The sequence below is a fragment of the Drosophila elegans genome, unplaced genomic scaffold, assembly GCF_018152505.1.
Source record: "Drosophila elegans isolate 14027-0461.03 unplaced genomic scaffold, ASM1815250v1 contig_208, whole genome shotgun sequence".
NCBI classification, from domain to species: Eukaryota; Metazoa; Arthropoda; class Insecta; order Diptera; family Drosophilidae; genus Drosophila; species Drosophila elegans.
Window position 1 is genome coordinate 9,701,932 of NW_024545578.1, and position 20,893 is coordinate 9,722,824.

At 45.3% G+C, this 20,893-nt stretch overlaps 4 protein-coding genes across 5 annotated transcripts; 2 read left to right on the forward strand and 2 right to left on the reverse strand.

Annotated features, from left to right (window-relative positions):
• Positions 1 to 159: 159 nt before the first annotated feature.
• On the reverse strand, positions 160 to 1,599 carry LOC108146644 (farnesol dehydrogenase). Its single transcript, XM_017272690.2, has 3 exons — positions 1,001 to 1,599; positions 804 to 944; positions 160 to 345 (listed from the first exon to the last, which is right to left on the reverse strand). The coding sequence occupies exons 1-3, from the start codon at positions 1,574 to 1,576 to the stop codon at positions 304 to 306; spliced, it is 759 nt and encodes a 252-aa protein (XP_017128179.1). The 5' UTR covers positions 1,577 to 1,599; the 3' UTR covers positions 160 to 303.
• Positions 1,600 to 2,216: 617 nt separating this feature from the next.
• Positions 2,217 to 2,623, reverse strand: LOC108146673. The gene has a single exon (XM_017272727.2). The coding sequence runs from the start codon at positions 2,516 to 2,518 to the stop codon at positions 2,285 to 2,287; it is 234 nt and encodes a 77-aa protein (XP_017128216.1). The 5' UTR covers positions 2,519 to 2,623; the 3' UTR covers positions 2,217 to 2,284.
• A 490-nt stretch (positions 2,624 to 3,113) lies between these two features.
• Positions 3,114 to 4,836, forward strand: LOC108146634 (CD82 antigen). Its single transcript, XM_017272678.1, has 2 exons — positions 3,114 to 3,369; positions 3,515 to 4,836. Exons 1-2 carry the CDS (start codon positions 3,313 to 3,315, stop codon positions 4,553 to 4,555), a joined length of 1,098 nt encoding a protein of 365 aa, XP_017128167.1. The 5' UTR covers positions 3,114 to 3,312; the 3' UTR covers positions 4,556 to 4,836.
• A 632-nt stretch (positions 4,837 to 5,468) lies between these two features.
• Positions 5,469 to 20,812, forward strand: LOC108146764 (hemocytin). Of its 2 annotated transcripts, none has more exons than XM_017272900.2 (27): positions 5,469 to 5,779; positions 6,690 to 6,788; positions 6,873 to 6,962; positions 7,023 to 7,070; positions 7,128 to 7,520; positions 7,583 to 7,710; positions 7,768 to 7,863; positions 7,984 to 8,181; positions 8,526 to 8,692; positions 8,751 to 8,908; positions 8,968 to 9,122; positions 9,180 to 9,782; positions 10,148 to 11,266; positions 11,534 to 12,427; positions 12,486 to 13,034; positions 13,388 to 14,710; positions 14,770 to 14,848; positions 14,908 to 15,157; positions 15,217 to 15,964; positions 16,026 to 16,511; positions 16,573 to 17,079; positions 17,148 to 17,631; positions 17,693 to 19,470; positions 19,525 to 19,737; positions 19,804 to 20,259; positions 20,319 to 20,575; positions 20,632 to 20,812. In XM_017272900.2, exons 1-27 carry the CDS (start codon positions 5,673 to 5,675, stop codon positions 20,755 to 20,757), a joined length of 11,511 nt encoding a protein of 3,836 aa, XP_017128389.1. In that variant the 5' UTR covers positions 5,469 to 5,672; the 3' UTR covers positions 20,758 to 20,812. The 2 variants fall into 2 exon arrangements, with proteins under 2 accessions (XP_017128389.1, XP_017128390.1); XM_017272901.2 differs by having other exon boundaries at positions 7,131 to 7,520.
• The last annotated feature ends 81 nt before the right edge of the window (positions 20,813 to 20,893 follow it).

Here is a 20,893-nt window from a genome sequence, read left to right on the forward strand (position 1 = left end):
TAAACAAGTGGTCGCCTCTCTTTACTACCACTTTTTATTTGTACATAGCTGCCCTCTAAGTTATAACTCTCTCTCAATTTCTCTTTAAAGAAGTTTTATATCGCTTTACCGAGGAATCGTACAAGTGGGGGAAGTGTAAGCTTCACCGGCGTTAATAATTGTTATAATGTTTTAAGAACTGACATTAATAAGCACGCAAATTACTCATTAATATAAAGATTGTATTATTATTTTCCATAATATAAATATATATTTCTATTTATGTATTTTCCAATTGCAGTTTTCAGCTTGCTAGTACAAAGTTTAAAACTTTTCTCCTTGTGGCTTTATTGTTATGTTATGCACCTGTAAATGATAAGAAACGTTAGAAATTTTATTGGAGGGTATGTCAACTGTACCACAGACGTAGTTTTAATTAATAACCAAGTAAGTAAAAAGCTCTTACAAAATATGTAAGCCCTCAAAATGTTTATAGTGAAATTGGTAAATAATTATGAGTATTCAACGAAATGTTTTGGTTTTTCTTAAAACTTAGTTTTGAAAATGGCTTGAAAACACTGAAATTTAATACATATTAATTGTAGTTATCACTTAATTTTATAATTTTAAAATCTAATAACAATGGAACTCCAAGATACATTTTTGAGGGACCATCTAAATATTCTTTCATTTTAAAGTATTAAAGAAATCAGTAGAAAAGTGGGTACCACAAATATTTAGCAAATTTAAATGCCATACTGTTTAGCGATTAAACTTGTTAATATGTACAATGAGCTGTAGGAAGTGTCGCGTATGGAGCTTACCTGCACATTTGGTGGAGTGCCGATGGCCCAGAGAACTGCATCGGCGACGTCAGCACTTCGCAGCATGGGCATATGCTGTTTGATGATATCCTGAATCTGGTCCGGCAAGATGTCCGTATCCACTATGCCGGGACTGACGGTCTGCGAAAGCAATTTAAATTAGGAAGTGCGCCTCAAGGGTCATGTGACACACTAACCGAAACTCTCACTGGAGTTTTGTGGCGCTGGAACTCCTGGCGGTAAATCTCGTTCATGGCGCGAAGTGCGAACTTGGTGGCCGGATAAATGTTGAGCGAGGGCAGTTGGGGGCCCAAGTTGGGCACCTGCTGACCTGCTACACTGTTCACGATGACCACATGACCCTCGGCATCGCGTTTCCTCATCGAGTGGAAGGATTCGCGGACACAGTAGACGGTGCCCATGATGTTTGTCTCAATGGTGGACCGCATGGCTTCTCCGTCGTTCCTCTCGCTAAGTTCTCCGGTTGCTATGATACCGGCATTGCTGACCAGGACATCCACGCCGCCCAACTGCTTCTGAGTCCACTCAAAGGCCTTCAGTACTTGATCCTCCTGCGTAATGTCGCACTTGATTGCATGTAGACGGGTCTTCTCTTCGGGATTGAGATCATTTCGGATCAACTCGACGCGTTCGTGACGCCTCGCCAGACCAACGACCACCATTCCGGCACCGATTAATGCCCGGGTGCAGGCTGCTCCGATTCCGGCACTGGCTCCGCTCACCACGGCCACTTTGTTGCGCCATCGCTCCATGTTAGCTCGCCACTGACGTCTGAAAGTTCACTGGATGGCTTTCAATCGTGGACGACCAAAAACCACCGCGCAACTGAGAAGCCATAGCAATCAACGCACTATTGATTGCTTAAAAGTCGACCCGTAAAGTAGGTCATTTCAGCCCCTGTTAAAACGACTTTTGGGAAATGGAGCTAATATAGCACTCAAATACACAATCAACATGGAACTTGTACTTAAAAAAACAAAAACCTAATACATAAAGTTCAAATGGTTTTTCATTATGCTGGTCAGAGTTCTTTTTCGGTATAAAATTTTACATGAGCAGAGCTAGCTCTAATATCATAAGCAAAAGCACTATTAAAGATATTCGTTTGGTTACAAAAACGTTGTCCCTAGTTTCAATTGCTAACTAAGACCACAAGCATTGAGAGATTTAAGCTGTAGAGTAAAGTTACGGCTTAAGAAGTACATATTTTGGGAAACTGTTCTGCTTTTTTAAAATTTAGAAAGGGGTCACATTTCTGCAGATTCATTTTCCATTGGTCCAAAATAAGTCATTTTAAATTACTAGTAATCCGCACGCGGCCAAAATGTCCTCAAAACATAAGTATTTTTTTTACTATAAAAATCAGAAAAAAAAAAACTATAAAGAAAAGCATTTCATTTAATAAATTCATTTATTTATCAAATGAGTAATCTGTACCGTCCCTAGCTCAACATTTTATCTCAGGGTACGCTTGAAGATTTCCACTCCATGACACGCTTCTGAAGAATAAGCAAACGATTTTTTAGGTCATCAGCTCCAATTTTTGGGGTGTTCTTGGGCAATAAGGACTGCGGCTGAATTATCGACATTTTCAAGGGACTGAGCCTCTTTCCTCGCGTTGGTCGCTCTATCTTAACAATCCGAGGTGGTTGCTCGGTCACAGGCATTTTGCGTAGGTTTGGAATCTTAAGCATAATTTGGGTTTGATGTATAATTTATGATAAAAATTAATTTGTAAAATATTTTTCCAAATATTAAAATGCCGAGGCCAAGACCGATTGGGTGAAGTTTTTTGGACAGCTTGCTTGGACTTCTAATAAACTACAAAGAATCTGTCACCAGGAAAAAACAAACATAACCATGAGCGCTGAACTCGTTTTAATCCAGCCTTTACAAAGATAATTTTGCATAAAAACTGGGGTCTAGTTATAAATAAAGTTCAACTGTTGGAGTTGTTTTGTTGCTTGTCGGCTATTGTTTGAAAACGGTTCCATATGGCTGGACATGGTGCCACAGTGGTGATCAAATAAGAGCAAAGAGCATTGCGCCCCATGCACAGGTTTCTCTCTTCGGTTTCTGTTTTAAAATGTTTTCGGTGGAGGAACATCGTTTTCGGTTTTGTTTTGCTAAGCTAAGCGAGACGCTTGAAAAGTTTTAATGAGAGTAACCCATCGTGGGTTTGTAGAGAGTTACAATCGCATTCTCTGTGGTCTCTTACTTTCGCTGCTTTGAACTTGCCACAGAATGTTGCCTCTCCCCATAGATTAGTTTAAATTTTACTGTCTAGGGCGTCGCATCGAATAAAGCCGAGCTTAAATTGGTGTTTTCTTTTTTAAGTAGTGTATACATATAGAAATTGAGCATGCAGCACAGCGAGACATACAGCACTGCCTTTACTGATCGCTGTCCATGCCACAATTATTGCATTTCGTCATAATAAACTAGGTTCTAATTTACTACAAACGACCACACCCGCATCGAAGTAAACATGGGACGCTGTTTTAATTACAAACTATTGCTCAATTTATGTAACTTTTTGTTTTTGGTAAGTAACTAACTAAAGTGAAAGTTTTGTTGATTTCTTTTTTGCAAGAATGGCAATGCACGTTATATAACTATAAAATTCCCTTTTTACAGTAATATCAATTGTTTTACATTTTAAGATATTATTAATTATATTTTATTTACAGATATGCGGTTTATTGATGATCGTATCCGGATTGTACCTGTTCTCTGACAACAAACGCATTTTGCTCTCCAGACTTTTGGCTGCCTCTAGTGATCGGTTGAGTTCGCTTCCGCAGCCTTTGCTTTTCTATATATCGCTGGGCGTGGCAATCGCTGGATTTTTGGCCATCCTGGCCGCTGTCGTGGGTTTCTGGGCCAGCTGCCTTCACACCTACTGTTTCTTGAGCGTATATTTCCTGAGCGTAGTGGTGCTCCTGCTGACCGAGTCTGTGCTTTGCCTGGCCATAACCCTCTGGCCACATTGTCTGGGCATCAGTCTGGACGAGAATCAAATGGTGCGATCCCTGCAGAGCAACTATGGAGTTCCGGGCCAGGAGCAGTTCACCAATACCATGGATTTGGCGCAGGCACGTTTTGGCTGCTGTGGGATGAGGAGTTCGTTGGACTACGACACATCGTTGTGGCGTTTGCAGAGCTATGGACAGAGGATTTGGCCGGTGCCACTCAGTTGCTGTGTGCTGGCAAATGCGGGACAATCGATGGCCTATCTGGATCCAAAGCCGGCCAATGAATCACTTTGCCAGTCGATCGAACGAGATTCCTACAAAAGGGAACGCCACACGGAATCATGTCTTCCGCATCTGGACAACTGGTATCGGGAGCAGTATGGCATCTTTCTTGGCGGCAGTCTGGTTCTAGCCTTGGTTGAGTTCTCCGTTCTGTTGGCAATTATCATGAGCTGCACCGGGCTGGCTACACAACGGGCTAGGCTCAAGAAACCAATTCTAGAAGTGAGAGCTCAAAAGGTGAAGAAGCGACAAACTCTGATCGAAAACATCTACGAACCCGAGGTGGAACTTAGGGAGAACTCTAGCCACAGTTTCAATGGAATATATCTTGGACCGGCTAGCCGGCATGTGAGCAGTGAGGATTTTAAGGAATTGTACATTAAGCCAAGAGATTTGTACAAACATCATCATATCGTGACTGGAAAGCCAGTTCCTGTCGACCGTCCAATGCAAATGAGAAATTATTTGGTCTAAACCCATAGGGAGCCATTACAACGGAAACGAAGTAAGCGCCTAAATTACTAAACTATAAAAAGATTTTTTTTCCAAATTTCAATATATAAATCTTAATATATTTTTAATAAAATATATTCTCACTGTAATATTGCAAGGTTTTAAGAAGGCTTTAAAAATATTTCAAAACAACAAATGGTTCCAAAACAATTTCGCTTACTTTGCTTTCGTGTTTATGGCTCAAAATATCTTGTTTATATATATTTACTTTTACTTAGCGTTTAATTTTTGTACCTATATAAAACGTGGACTAAAATAAACATAAAATTAAACAAAACATAATTGTAATGTCTTACTTGTTTAATCGAAATATCGTCGGAATAGCCAAACTAGCGCCGCCTGCCGGCCAAATTACGCCATCTAGCGTGTATTATATACACTGGTTGTTCTACTTTGTAAACTGCTTTTCGACCGTTTAAAATTTAAATTCAATCTAAGGCTAGAGTTCTATCTATTAAGTTTGAGCATTCAAGTTCAATGCTAGTACCAGACGTAGTTCATATTTCATTCACAACTAGATTAAGGGAATGGCGACGTATCAAATGATTGGGGCTACCCCGGGTAAACAATGTTTACCCCCCTGATTGTGGTCCGTTCTAAAGTTATGACATAGTTGCCGGAAATGGCATTATCAGGCAGGCATTGGCATCGGCTTAAACTTGGCACAGTTTCGGTACATTCGCGATGCTAATTTAAGCACAGCAGAGGCGATAAGCTGAAGATGGTGCCTATTTTTGCGGATTCTGATAAATGTTGGTGGGCTTGAACCTAAACATACCGAGTTGTTTTGATAAAAGTCCGAGAATGTGTATTAGATCGCCGCCTTCGGGGCTATAAAAGGCGCACCCCAACCACTGGCACCATTAGTCGCGATCGTGCTTCAAACTCGTCAAGTTCAGTGGATATCTAAAAAGTGAAAGTGATTAAGTGCTTAGAAGTTATAATAGTCTAAGCAAAGGATATAAAAAGGACCAAAGGCTCAGCAGTGTCCTGGCAGAAATGGATTACCAGTGTTAACTACCAACAGGATACTCCTGTGCGAAAAACTTAACATAAAAGTGCGCATTTGCCAAATACAATGGCGAACAAAGTGATTTCTTTATCCTTGTGGCTGCTACTGATTTCATATGTGTGGGCCGAGGATGGAGACATTATAATGAAAGATGAGGATGACGAGGATATAAAGTGAGTGAAAGGATAGTGCTAATAGTTGACAAAAAAAAATTCTCGTTTATAAATTAGTGCTTCACTATACAAATCAATTTTATAACCGGAAGGCAATGTTTAAAGCACATCATATGTATGTTATATGTGAAAAAGTGTTTTTGATTTAAAAGTGTCAAAACATTTTATTATAAAATTTAAATAAAGCGAGTCAAAAAAATAAAAAATGGAAAAGATAATAGTGGTACAATTTAATTATCATTTCGTTTGAAGTGTTTGTTTATAAACTTAATTTATAAACACATTTAAAATTCGATATAATTAGAAACTATAACCTTGTTACAAAATATTGTACGAAATATGAAACCCGAAGTGATAAAGAATTCCTACAAATTTTCATTAAAACACTTACGTTGAATGTGTATCCGGATTTTTTAAAACGAAGTAGTTTTAATATTTTTCACTAATATGAAGTGTTGTCTTAGCTAAAATGTTTAAGCCTTTTCCGTAAGGATATCCTTGCCTCACTACAGGTTGGAATAAAGATCTATACTTTAAGAGGTTAACCTCTAGTTAAGTTGTTGGGTAGACTGTGCTGGAGGAACTTTTATTAGATTTCTATGTTGCCTAACCCAAAAAAAATATTAAACGATTAAAAACAACCAAATAATATCCTTATCTTACTTTCTCATTTAATAATAAGCTTGGCTAAGTTTCAACACTAAGTTTTATGGACTTTTTTTTAAGAAACTCAGATATAATTGTGAAAAAAACAAAACTTGTGTTTGGCTCAGTTATAATTTAAAAATTTAGGGACTTTTTTTTAGAAACTCGGATATAATCTTGTCAAAAACACAAAAAAATAATATTTGCATTTGCTATATAAAAAGCTTTTTATCTTAATGATTGCATAATTTATTTGCGAATTTAGCCCGCTGCTCCAAGTGGAACCGGAAACCGTCGATAACGAGAGTACTCGCAGCGAACGCCATATTAACTTGAACTTCCTCCAGGGCGCCCCGCCGGTTAGGTAATGATAAAGTCGGAAGAAAGCGCTATAATTCGCCAAGTTCAGCGGGGATTATATAACTGGATAATGTATGTTATTTTGCAGTGCGAGATACACATATGGAGGCTCAGGAGGAGGCGGTGGAGGATATGGTGGCGGCATTAAGACGTCATATTCTGGTGGAGCTGGTTTTGGGTAAGCTGTAACTTAGGGCTACTTAGGGTGAACTTCCTTTAACATAACTTTAAATCATAGAGGAGGATTGCTAACCAAAACCTTGGGAGTATTTGGCATTGGAAAGGGGTGAGTTGAGGTGCCCAACGAATGTGTATCTAATCATTACAGTGACATCTTTTACAGAAGTCAGGGAAATTTTTACGGAAGCGGAGGCCAGATCCTGGCAGCCTTTGGAAAGTGTTCCGCCTTGCAGCTGCCCTCAAATGTCCAATCCGAGTGCCACAATGGACGCTGTAAGGTTTTCTGCCCCGCAGGCTATAGCTTCGCCCAGGACGTACAGTACCTGGAGATGTTCTGCAGCAATGACGGATGGATCGTGGCCAACTCTGCGTTCACGGAGGTGCCACCATGCCAGGCTCAATGCCAGCCTCGGTGCCAGAACAACGGCATCTGCATCTCGGCCGGAGTGTGCCAGTGCCCGGAGAATTACTACGGACCTGTGTGCCAGCAGAAGAAGTCCGTATGTGCTTCCTTTCCAAAGGCGCCAAAGAACTCCAAAGTATCCTGCAAGAATAAGTGAGTTTTTTTTTTAAGTTATTAAAGATGCTATAGCACCTAACACCCTACTTTCATTGTAGCATTTGCCATGCCGAGTGCATGAGGGGATTCCAATTTCCTGATGGCAGTGCCATCACAAACATTGAGTGCCGCAACGGCCAGTGGGTGCACACCAAAACGGGGCTTTCCAAGCCCCCCGATTGTGCCCGTTAGTAATGCCACTTAAAAGTTAAAAATATTTCTGATTATAAGTTTTTTTGTTTAGCCACTTGTGCCCCGGCCTGCCAAAACGGAGGACAATGCATTAGCTTCAATGTCTGTCAATGCTCGAAGATGTTCCGTGGTGCCCATTGTCAATACAGTGAGTATAATGATTAAAGGGTTTTTTCACATTAAATATGTGGGTCAAAATAACATTAAAAACTTTGATTGCCATTTTTATTAAATCGATTAAACACTATAATCGTATGATATTTTACAGATATCCAGAGTTGCAATGTGACAAATACCAATTTTAATGGCAACTACAAGTGTGCCTATGAAATGGAGGAGGCTCGTTGCACATTTAGCTGCCCTCAGGTACCGGGATTGAAGATCCAAGGGCGTATTGACATAGAGTACAAGTGTACCTATCAGCAAGGACAATATCTTCCTGCCCCATTACCAAAGTGCATATTCCGTAAGTTTTGAAATGAATATATGATGCATAAAACTATCATAAATATAGAATAATAAATATAGAAAAGATTTTTTTAAGTGCTTAAACTCCAAATTATTGACAAGGTTTAATCAGAAGTGTTACAGAAATATGGCACGTTTGTGTTCTGCCCATTAACTACCAAAATATGTTATTAAAAAAACAGTATTATGAAACAGATATTATTTTTAAGATGCTCTAATATATTTCTAATATTTCAATATAATTTCTTAGTGTTTTCAAATAAAACACCATGCTTTTTATTAAAAAAAAGATAAGCAGACCACCCTTTAACTTATTTTATTCTCAAAACCACATTTCTGCAGCTCCTGGTTACACCATTCGCTCCACATCGTCCACACATGGTGAAATGCATCATGCAGGGGGAAGCTATCAGCGCGGAATGAGTGCGGAACTGGGCTACGAGATCCGAACCGAACGCGAAAAGCTATTGGCCTTGCTGGCCAAGTATCGTGATATAGAAAGAAGAAGTGTACGTTAAAATTATATTTTTATACAAGGCCTCGACATTAATCAAATTAATAAAATAGGAATGGTGGTCATCGGAGGAAACTGTTGTCACCTTGAGCAGCTATTCCCTGTACCAGAGCAACGATTTGGATATCGTGATTGACAAAACCCCTCGACCAGCTCTTTGCACCACTTGGGGTGGCATCAACATGAAGACCTTCGATGGATTGGTGTTTAAGTAAGTGCAAAGTGATTAAATCAATTTTATTTAGAATTGTTAACCCATTATTCCTATAGGGCACCACTTTCCTGCTCGCACACGCTGGTTACGGACAAAGTATCGGGTACTTTTGATATTATCTTGAAGGCTTGTCCTTATGGCTCTGGCTATGGTTGTGCACACACCCTCAAGGTTCTTTGGCAATCCGTACTCTACACCTTCGAGAATCTGAGTAAGAGTATTTATTTGAATCATTTGAATTTGTTAAGAGGAAAACACTCCCATTTAGATGGCACCATTCAGCTGTCCACGCCCATCAAGAAATTGCCCATGCCTGTGCAAGTAATGGGCATGAAAGTAATGCCCGTGGCCCAGCATGTGCAGATCGATCTGGAATCCGTGGGCATCAAACTGGACTGGGACCATCATCAGTATGTGTCCGTGCATGCCGGTCCCCAGATGTGGGGAAAAGTTGGTGGTCTCTGCGGATCCCTGGACGGTGACACCAACACGGACTTGTCCTCCAGGACGGGCAAAAAACTAGCGACTGTTAAGGCTTTCGCTGACGCCTGGCGCGTCGAGGATCACGGTGAACTGTGCCAGGTGGAGAACAGTGCCGAGATGGAGTTCGGCATGGACTCCTGTGAGCAGACGAAGCTCCAGAAGGCTGTCTCCGTCTGCGAGCGTCTGTTGGCCAACGAGAAGCTCGGCGATTGCATCAAACCCTTCAACTACGACGCCTTGATCCGCACCTGCATGGCGGACTACTGCAATTGTGCCAATCGGGAGCATCCGGAGAGCTGTAATTGCGATGCCATCGCCATGTTGGCCAAGGAATGTGCCTTCAAGGGAATCAAGTTGGCGCATGGTTGGAGGAATCTGGAAATATGTCGTAAGCATTGCTCCAAACTTACCCAAACGGTTGCTTATAGACTGCAGAAAAACCGAAGAAAAGGATTGTTTTAAAATATTTAAGGGTCTTGAGTCTTCACAGTTTTATATATAATATTTAATATTTAATAAAGAGCTACCTTTTTTTAGTTTGTAAAAAAAATTCGTCATTGTTAAACAAAAGCATTAACTTACAATTCATTTTTCAAAAGCTTAATATACCATGAATTGCGTTGCATAAGTGTTTTAAGAGATTTTCCTGAAAATTTTATTTTACACACTCGCACAGAAAAATTGAATTATTATTATAAGAACCCACCTACATATAAAGTTATTCAAATTTTCTTAAAATCAAATTTTTTGCAGCCATCAGCTGTGGCTTTGGACGCGTCTATCAGGCCTGCGGTCCCAATGTGGAGCCCACTTGTGACTCGGACTTGGCCATTCCCGCCACGAGGGGTGCCTGCAACGAGGGGTGCTTTTGTCCGGAGGGAACTGTCCAGTACAAGGAGGCCTGCATCACCCGCGAACTTTGTCCGTGCTCGCTGCGCGGCAAGGAGTTCAAGCCGGAGTCGACGGTGAAGAAGAACTGCAACACGTGCACCTGCAAGAACGGCCAGTGGCGTTGCACGGAGGACAAATGTGGCGCCCGCTGTGGGGCCATCGGAGATCCGCATTATCAGACATTCGATGGCAAGCGATACGATTTCATGGGCAAGTGCTCGTACTATCTGCTGAAGACGCAGAACATGTCGGTGGAGGCGGAGAATGTGGCATGTTCGGGAGCCGTTTCGGAGGCCATGAGTTTCGTGGCACCCGATGACCCATCTTGCACCAAGTCCGTGACCATTCGATTCATTCTGCGCGATGGTACTCCGTCGGTGATTAAATTGGACCAGGGCCTGACCACCATGGTAAATGGCAAGCCTATTGTCAAGCTGCCCAAGATGCTGGGTCTGGGCGAGGTACTGATCCGACGCGCCAGTTCCACCTTCCTGACCGTGGAGTTTGCAGATGGAATTCGAGTCTGGTGGGACGGAGTTTCGAGGGTCTATATCGACGCCCCGCCCAGTTTGCGGGGCCAAACGCAGGGTCTGTGCGGAACATTTAACTCGAACACACAGGATGACTTCCTCACGCCCGAAGGTGATGTGGAGACGGCCGTGGAGCCCTTTGCCGACAAGTGGCGCACCAAGGACACCTGCCAGTTCAAGGCCGAGACCCATCAAGGACCCCATCCCTGTACTCTCAATCCGGAGAAAAAAGCCCAGGCGGAGAAGCACTGCGACTGGATCCTGCAGGACCTCTTCCAGGACTGTCACTTCCTGGTGGAACCAGAGCAGTTCTACGAGGACTGCCTCTACGATACATGCGCCTGCAAGGACGATCTCTCCAAGTGTTTCTGCCCTATTCTGTCGGCCTACGGTACTGAGTGCATGCGACAGGGCGTTAAGACCGGCTGGCGTATGTCCGTTAAGGAATGCGGTGAGTAAAGGTTCCATATTTGTGTATTTTAATTCTACTAATTTAAAAATGGATATAGTAAAAAAATGTAGATGAAAAATTCAAAAATTGGCTAAAATTTTTATTTTTCAAATTCAGTAGAAAAGTAAAGAGGATCGTTATCTTTGGCAGAGTTACACCAGGTTCTGGTACTCAAAATTTTACAATTTTGTACTTCTTCTGATATTTAAACTAGATATTATATATAATCAAAATAATTTATGCAATTTTTTTACACTCATTCGGCAGCTGTGAAATGTCCCATGGGCCAGGTGTTTGACGAATGCGGCGATGGCTGTGCCTTGTCCTGCGACGATCTGCCCAGCAAGGGCTCCTGCAAGCGGGAGTGCGTCGAGGGATGTCGTTGTCCGCATGGAGAATATGTCAGCGAGGAGGGTGAATGTGTGCCCAAGCAGAAGTGCCACTGCTCGTTCGACGGCATGTCCTTTAGGCCAGGCTACAAAGAGGTGCGTCCGGGCGTGAAGTTCCTGGATCTTTGCACCTGTACGAATGGCGTGTGGGATTGCCAGGATGCCGAGCCAGGTGACAAGGACAAGTACCCACCGTCGTCGGAACTGCGCTCGAAGTGCGCCAAACAGCCGTTCGCCGAGTTTACGAAGTGTGCCCCCAAGGAGCCGAAGACCTGCAAGAACATGGACAAATACGTGGCCGATTCTTCGGACTGTCTTCCCGGATGCGTCTGCATGGAGGGCTATGTCTACGATACTTCCCGCCTGGCCTGCGTTCTGCCCACCAACTGCTCCTGCCATCATGCCGGCAAGAGTTACGACGATGGCGAGAAGATCAAGGAGGACTGCAACCTGTGCGAGTGCCAGGCTGGCAATTGGAAGTGCTCGAAGAATGGCTGCGAATCGACGTGCAGCGTCTGGGGAGATTCGCACTTCACCACCTTCGATGGCCATGACTTTGACTTCCAGGGAGCCTGCGACTATGTCCTGGCCAAAGGAGTTTTCGACAATGGCGATGGCTTCAGCATTACCATCCAGAATGTTCTCTGTGGCACAATGGGCGTTACTTGCTCCAAGTCTCTGGAAATCACGTTGACTGGCCAAGCTCAGGAATCGCTACTTCTGAGTGCGGATTCGGCTTACAGCACTGATCCTAATAAGTCGCCTATAAAGAGTTAGTAAATATCACTTTTAAATAGCCCCAGTGAATAATTTATATTAATTATTTTTAGAACTCCGAGACAGTGTTAATTCGAAGGGTCACAATGCCTTCCACATTTACAAAGCTGGTGTTTTCGTTGTAGTTGAAGTGATCCCACTGAAGTTGCAAGTGAAATGGGACGAGGGCACGCGGGTTTATGTAAAACTGGGCAACGAGTGGCGCCAGAAAGTCACTGGACTGTGCGGCAACTACAATGGCAACAGTCTGGATGACATGCAGACACCCTCGCTGGGCCTGGAGACCAGTCCGATGCTCTTTGGCCACGCCTGGAAGTTGCAGCCCCACTGCTCGGCTCCTGTGGCGCCCATTGATGCTTGCAAAAAGCATCCGGAACGCGAAACCTGGGCCCAACTGAAGTGCGGAGCTCTGAAATCGGATCTCTTCAAGGAGTGCCATGCCGAGGTGCCCCTGGAGCGGTACTGGAAGCGCTGCATCTTCGACACCTGTGCCTGCGATCAGGGCGGCGACTGCGAGTGCCTCTGCACCGCCATGGCTGCCTACGCGGACGCCTGCGCCCAGAAGGGCATCAACATCCGCTGGAGATCCCAGCATTTTTGCCGTGAGTATTATTGTACTATAATTACCGTAACAAACCCTTTCAAATCAAGCAATATAAGTTTTGTTCACACTTTGGAAAGTTAATAGAAGTCAATCTCAGCTTGTTTCATAGTTTCCACGGTTCCATTTTTGTTATTTAAGTTTTTGCCAAAATTTACTTAGAGCGCAATATTAATTTAAATAATTTGTTTAGACTTTAAATTGCATGTTATTTAATTTTACGAAAATATCTTGTTTTCTTGTGATTTTTTAAATAAGACTAATAATGATAACGGTCCCTGCTTTGAATTTGCATATTATATTTTGTATCAATACTTTTCCCATTACTAAATTTTACCTTTTTAAAATTTGCAGCCATGCAATGTGATCCCCATTGCTCGGATTACAAGGCCTGCACTCCGGCCTGTGCGGTGGAGACCTGTGACAACTTCCTCGATCAGGGAATCGCTGAGCGGATGTGCAACCGGGAGAATTGCCTTGAGGGCTGCCACATCAAGCCCTGCGACGATGGATTTATCTATCTGAACGACACTTACCACGATTGTGTACCCAAGGCGGACTGTAAGCCAGTGTGTATGGTCAGAGAGGGCAAGACATTCTACGAAGGTGACATTACCTATACGGATTCGTGTGCCACTTGCCGATGCTCCAAGCGAAAAGAGATCTGCAGCGGTGTGAAATGTGATGTTCCCGCGACGACAGGACGTCCTGCTCCTTTAATTGAGGGCACCACGGTGCAGACTCCTCTGGCTACCCAAAATCAGACCAAGTGCGTCAAGGGATGGACTCGATGGTGTGACAAGGATCGGGACACCTCGGACAAGAGTGTGCGGCTGAACGATGAGGAGAAAGTGCCTCGTTACGATCGGACGGAGAATGTCTACGGCACCTGCCTCAAGCAATACATGAAGAAGGTGGAGTGTCGGGTGAAGGAAACCCACGAGGCTCCAGAACAAATGGACGAGAATGTGATCTGCAATCTGGAGGAGGGTCTGCGATGCATTGGAAAGTGCCACGACTATGAACTGCGCGCCTTTTGCCAGTGCGACGAGGAACCCGAGGCCGTGACACCCAAGCCCACGGAAAAACCACAACTCGGCATGGGTTGCGATGCTGCCATTGTGGAGTACAAGGAGTTCCCCGGCGATTGCCACAAGTTCCTGCACTGTCAGCCCAAGGGAGTCGAGGGTGGCTATATCTATGTGGAACAGACCTGCGGGGAGTACATGATGTTCAATCCCACGATGTTTATTTGCGATCACATAGCCACCGTCACAGAGATCAAGCCCAGCTGTGGCCTGAAGCCAAAACCAGAGCCGGAGCTGGAGCCCATTAAACAATGTCCACCTGGAAAGGTAAAATCGGAATGTGCCAATCAATGTGAACACACCTGCCATTACTATGGCAGTATCCTGAAAAAGAGAGGTCTCTGCCAAATTGGCGAACACTGTAAGCCGGGCTGTGTGGACGAACTGCGACCGGATTGCCCCAAACTGGGAAAGTTTTGGAGGGATGAGGACACCTGTGTTCATGCCGACGAATGTCCCTGCATGGACAAGGCTGAACACTATGTCCAGCCACATAAGCCCGTGCTCGGCGAATTTGAGGTTTGTCAGTGCATCGACAATGCCTTCACCTGTGTGCCCAATAAGCAGGAGCCTGTTCCCAAGCCAGATGGTGGGTAACAACTAGGGATAGAACATATACCACATTTCATGTCAACTCTTTCATTTCAGATGGTGAAGAGGAGTTGAAACCTTTGGTTCCCATTTTACCTGTTACCGTCACTCCACCGCTGCAATGTTCACCAGAACGGTAAAATAAAATATATTCCAATTATAACCAAATAATAGTTGATATATATATATTTTCAGCCTCATTGCCAAGATAGAGAACACTGCACACTCAGAGCCCGACAGCATTTTCAATGCCAGTTCCCAGTTGGCCCCCGAACATGGCCCGAAAATGGCTCGTCTTACGAAAGATCATCCGAAGGGCAGTTGGTCACCCAGCATTAACGATCAGATGCAGTATTTGGAACTGAACTTTGGCAAACCAGAGCCCTTCTATGGTGTGATTATGGCTGGCAGTCCTGGATTCGACAACTATGTGACCCTCTTTAAGGTGAGTTCTTAGTAGCTAGTAGTACTGTTTACAGAGACAAATGTTATTTGCCATTTTAGATCCTTCACAGTCATGATGGAGTGGCTTACCACTATCTGGTGGATGAAACGGAAAAGCCGCAGATGTTCAATGGTCCCCTGGATTCAAGGGCTCCGGTACAGACCCTTTTCAAGATTCCCATCGAAGCGAGTTCCCTTCGCATTTATCCCCTTAAATGGCACGGCTCCATTGCCATGCGTGTGGAACTGCTGATTTGCGGAGACAAGGTGGAACCTCAGCCAGTGCCCACAGTGCCAACAATACCACCCGCCACAGAGCGACCAGCTCAACTGGTGGATCAGGAGTGCATCGATCTGATGGGCGTGGATGAGGGCAAGATGCACCAGGACCAGGTTCAATCGAGCAGCTTATGGCAGCAGCCCAATCAGGGAAAGAAATCACAGTTGTTGGAGCTACTGAAATTGTCCACACCACTTGCCTGGCGACCACTGGCAAATAGCCAAAACGAGTTCATTGAGTTTGATTTCCTGGAGCCCCGGAACATTTCCGGATTTGTAACAAAGGGCGGTCCGGACGGATGGGTCACCGGCTACAAGGTGCTGTTCTCCAAGAAGAAACCCACTTGGAACACGGTGCTCTCCACCAACGGACAGCCACGCATTTTCGAGGCAAACATCGATGCAGAAACTGAACGCAAGCATCATTTCAAGAATCCCATACTGACGCAGTACATCAAGATTGTGCCGGCCTACTGGGAAAGGAACATCAATATGCGAATTGAACCGCTGGGATGCTTCTTACCATATCGTAAGTCAAATTCTCCTTTAAAATGTGTAGTTGGATAATGCTTGCTTATCTTTATTCTTAGCTGAAATCCAACGACAAGTGCCTGTTGAGGAGACAAAGCCCACAAAATGCAATGTCTGCGATGGCGTCACTTCCACCAGTTCAAGCTCCGAATGCCAGTGCCGGGATCAGCTCTTCTGGGATGGCAGTAACTGCGTCCAGCACAATCTGTGTCCTTGCATCGAGAACTACGTTAGCTATCCGATTGGCAATAAGTTCGAGAACTCGGCCTGCGAAGAATGTGTTTGCGTGCTCGGAGGGCATAAGAATTGCAAGCCCAAGAAGTGTCCGCCCTGTCAGGACTCGAAGTTGCGTCCGGTGATCACCAGCGACTGCTTCTGCAAGTGCGAGTCCTGTCCCAAACATCAAAGATTGTGCCCCTCAAGCGGAGATTGCATCCCGGAGATTCTCTGGTGCAACGGAGTGCAGGACTGTGCTGATGACGAGGATGCCAGCTGCAGTGACTCCTTCACCGTGGAGCCCGAAATCAATCGGGAAAAGAATGAGAGTGAGTTCGGAAAGAAGTAAATGAATAAGAAAATCCATTAAATAAGTTTACCTTCGTCCAGCTGAAGTCATCACATGTCCCGTGCCCGTCTGCCCGCCACAGATGAAGATTAAAATTACGGAAAAGAAGTCCAGAAAGATGTCCAAGATGTTTACCTTCTCGAAACAGGTGTCGATAGTGGACGACGGCCAGACTATCACAAAGACCAAGTTCATCTCGTCGAAGGAACAGATTCTGGCCATGCCCAGTCAGGAATTGGACTACCAGCAGGAGGAGCAGTGCGACGAGTTCACATGTGTGCCCATTCCCAACAAGCAAGTGGACAAGAACGAGACGGTCACATGCACGGAACCAAAGTGTCCGGAGAAGTACGACGTGGAGCTGGACATGAGCACGGCCAAGGTGGGAGACTGCCTCAGGTACACCTGTGTCCTGCGACCCAACAAAGACGATGTGTGTGAGATTAGCGGCAAGAGCTTCACCACATTCGATGGCACTGTTTTCAAGTACGGACCCTGCAGCCACATCCTGGCCAGAGACATTCACAAGAGCAGTTGGTCTATATCGGGTGGGATATCCTTTTTGTTTTATTTAATTAAAACATCTTATTAACTTATTATTTCATTGTGTTTCCAGTCCACCAACAATGTAGCGACGAGACCCGTAAAGTTTGTCACAAAGTGATCACCATTCAGGACACCGAGGCCGGCAACGAATTGATTCTCCTGCCGCACATGAAGCTCAAGTTCAATGGCTTTGAGTTCACTGTGCAGCAGCTAATAAACTCGCCCATTTGCAAGGCTTCGTTTGTGGTTTCCCAGCCGGGCAAGACCCTGCTGGCCGTGTCCACCAAATATGGCTTCTGGGTGCAGCTGGACGACATCGGAATCGTCAAGGTGGGCATCTCATCCAAGTTCATGCGCACCGTCGATGGTCTGTGTGGCTACTACAATGGAAATCCAAAGGATGACAAGCGATCGCCGGATGGTCAGATCATTGCAAATACGGAAAGGTTCGGCGATAGTTGGTATGACAAGCGAATTCCGAAGGATCAATGTGGCGATCTCAAGTGCTCCAGGGAGATGCAGGCAAAGGCCTTGCAACTCTGCAACATTATTCAGTAAGTACTTGGTCATAGTAAGTGATTTTTAAGTTAATTATATTGTAATCTATCTGCACAGTCATCCAACCTTTGCTCGTTGCCACAAGGCCGTCAATTACAAGCAGTTCCTCAACAATTACTGCCTGGAAGCTGCCTGCAATTGCATGACGGCCAACAATGGGGATCCAGCCGCCTGCAAATGCAACATTTTGGAGAGCTTTGTGAAGAAGTGCCTCAGCGTGAATCCGCTCGTTCAGTTGACCACCTGGCGAGCCGTGGCCCAGTGCGAGATCAATTGTCCCGCTCCGTTGGTTCACACGGACTGTTACAAGCGACGCTGCGAGCCGTCGTGCGACAATGTCCATGGCGATGACTGTCCCGTGCTGCCAGATGCCTGCTTCCCGGGCTGCTACTGTCCGGAGGGAACTGTCCGCAAGGGAGCCAACTGTGTGCCCATATCCGAGTGCAAGGACTGTGTGTGCAATGCCCTGGGTGCCTCCAAGTACATGACCTACGACCGCAAGAGCTTCAGCTTCAATGGCAACTGCACATATCTGCTCTCGCGGGATGTGGTTCTTCCCGGGGTGCACACGTTCCAAGTCTATGCCACCATGGATGACTGCAAGAAGCTGGGACAGCCGACACCAGTGGAGGGCGGCAGTTGCGCCAAATCCTTGCACATCTTGAATGGTGATCATGTGATCCATGTGCAGCGTGTTCCGCAGAAACCCAAATCCCTGCAGGTTCTGGTCGATGGATTCGAGGTCAAGCAGATACCCTACAAGGACAGTTGGATCAGTCTGCGACAGGTGGTGGGCAAGGAACTGGTGCTCTCCCTTCCCGAATCCCATGTGGAGCTGACGGCCTCCTTCGATGATTTGATTTTCTCGTTGGGCGTGCCAAGTATCAAGTATGGCAGCAAGATGGAGGGTCTCTGTGGTGATTGTAATGGAAATGCTTCCAACGACCTTCAACCCAATCCGGCAAAGAAAAAGGCGGGAGTGGACGTTATCCAGAGTTGGCAGGCGGATGAGCCGAAACTTGGTTTGGTGGAGGAGTGCCTCAGCGAGGATGTGCCCAAGGAGCAGTGCATTCCCCTGCCGCCGGAGAAGGATCCCTGCCTGCAGTTCTACAATGCCGACCTCTTCGGCAAGTGCCCCCTGGCCGTGGATCCCATTTCGTACGTTTCCGCCTGTCAGCAGGACATCTGCAAGCCGGGAAACACCCAGCAGGGAGTTTGTGTGGCCTTGGCAGCCTACGCCAAGGAGTGCAACCAGCATGGCATTTGCACCAATTGGAGAAGACCTCAGCTCTGTCCCTTCGAGTGCCCCAGCGACATGGTCTACGAGCCATGTGGCTGTGCCAAGAACTGCGATACCATCAAGGCCATGTCCGAGTTCGATGCGGTGAGCCTGAAAAACCAGGCCGTCGTGCACACCGTCAAGAGCGATGAGATGTGCTTGAGTTCGGAGCGTTTCGAGGGATGTTTCTGTCCCGCCGGAAAGGTAATGGATGGCGGCAAGTGTGTCCCCGAAGTAGCCTGCACGAAGTGCGACGATGGCGTCCATTTGCCTGGCGACAAATGGCAGAAGGACAAGTGCACCGAGTGCCAATGCGATCAGAAGGGCAAGAGCTCGTGTGTGGAGAAGAAGTGCCAGGTGGAGGAGAACATCTGTGCCGAGGGCTACAAGCCGGAGACCATTGTCAGCGTGCAGGAGTGCTGTCCCAGGTATCGCTGTGTTCCGGAAACCAAAGACCCGGCCAAGCTGTGTCTGTCTCCGCTGATGCCCATCTGCGGACCCGGGCAGTTCAAAAAGCAGAAGATGGATGTGAACGGCTGTCCCCAGTATATATGCGGTATGTCATAGGTCCAGAATATATTTCTTTAAAACTAACAATAACCCTTTTCAGAGTGCAAGCCCAAGAATGAGTGTGAGATTGTTAAGCTGCGGGAAGTGCTACCAGGCGAGGTCATTGTTAAGATCGAAGAAGGCTGCTGCCCCACTCAAAAGATTGAGTGCAAGCCGGAGTTGTGTCCCCAGGCACCAATTAACTGCAAGGAACGGTTTTACGAAGTCAAGACTGTCAAGGAAAACGGGATGTGTTGCCCCATCCACAAATGTGGTAAGCAAAGGATCCTTGTCAGCAATTAAACCCCATTTAAAAATAAAATCATTCATTTATTTTCAGTACCTCCCAAGGATCTGTGCATTGTTCAATACGAGCTCGATGAGACCTCAAAGTTCACCAAGCCGGTGGGTGATAAATGGACGCATGCCAAGGATGTGTGCAAACAAGAGACATGTTCCTACGGTCCAGATGGCAATGCCCAAGTGGTCAGCACTTTGGAGCAGTGTTTGACTGATTGTGCCCCCGGCTTTAGCTATCAGAACTTGGACACCAAGAAGTGCTGTGGCAAGTGTGTCCAGACCTCTTGCATTTTCGAACAAAAACTATACGAAGTCAATGCGCAATGGAAATCGGCCGATAATTGCACTAGCTACAGCTGTCTCAAGAAGGATGGACAGTTTTTGGTAACCACCTCGAATGAAGTTTGCCCGGATGTGGGTAGCTGCCTGTCCCATCTATTATATCAAGATGGCTGCTGCAAGCGATGCAAATCGGAACCTCTGGTGGAGGACAAATGTGTGTAGACGCTATAAATTTTAAAAATTTACCTATTATAAAATCCTTTTAATTTTCAGCCACGTGCTTGCCTGTTTCTCTGGCCGAATCGCGAACGAAGGAGATCCTTAAGTTCCCTGTTCCAGGACATGGCTCCTGTGTGAATGCCGATCCCATTCAGGGATTCACCGACTGCGAGGGTGCCTGCTCATCCGGATCCAAGTACAACACACTCACCGACATGCACGAAAAGTTCTGTACCTGCTGCAGCATCAAATCCTATCAACCGATCTCAGTGAAAATGATTTGCCAGGATGGCCACACGTTTACACAGAAGGTTTGTGGAGGCCACAGTTTGGTTGTAAAGGAAATTATTTGACATTTTCATTTCAGCACGAGGTGCCCTCCAATTGTGGATGCTCGCCTTGCTCGGAATTCGCAGACACCGCGATCGATGTGAGGATGCAGCCGGATGTGCAGTCGCCGCTACTGAATTTACTCGGCAACCATTTACACTAATAAATTCAGGACAGTCATTTTACTATCGAACATTTATAATAAAAATTAAAAAAAAAATTATTAGTTACTTTTTATTGTGTTTTCATACGATTATTTTCTGATAAATAAGTTTTACCATTGAGTACCAGTTTACCAG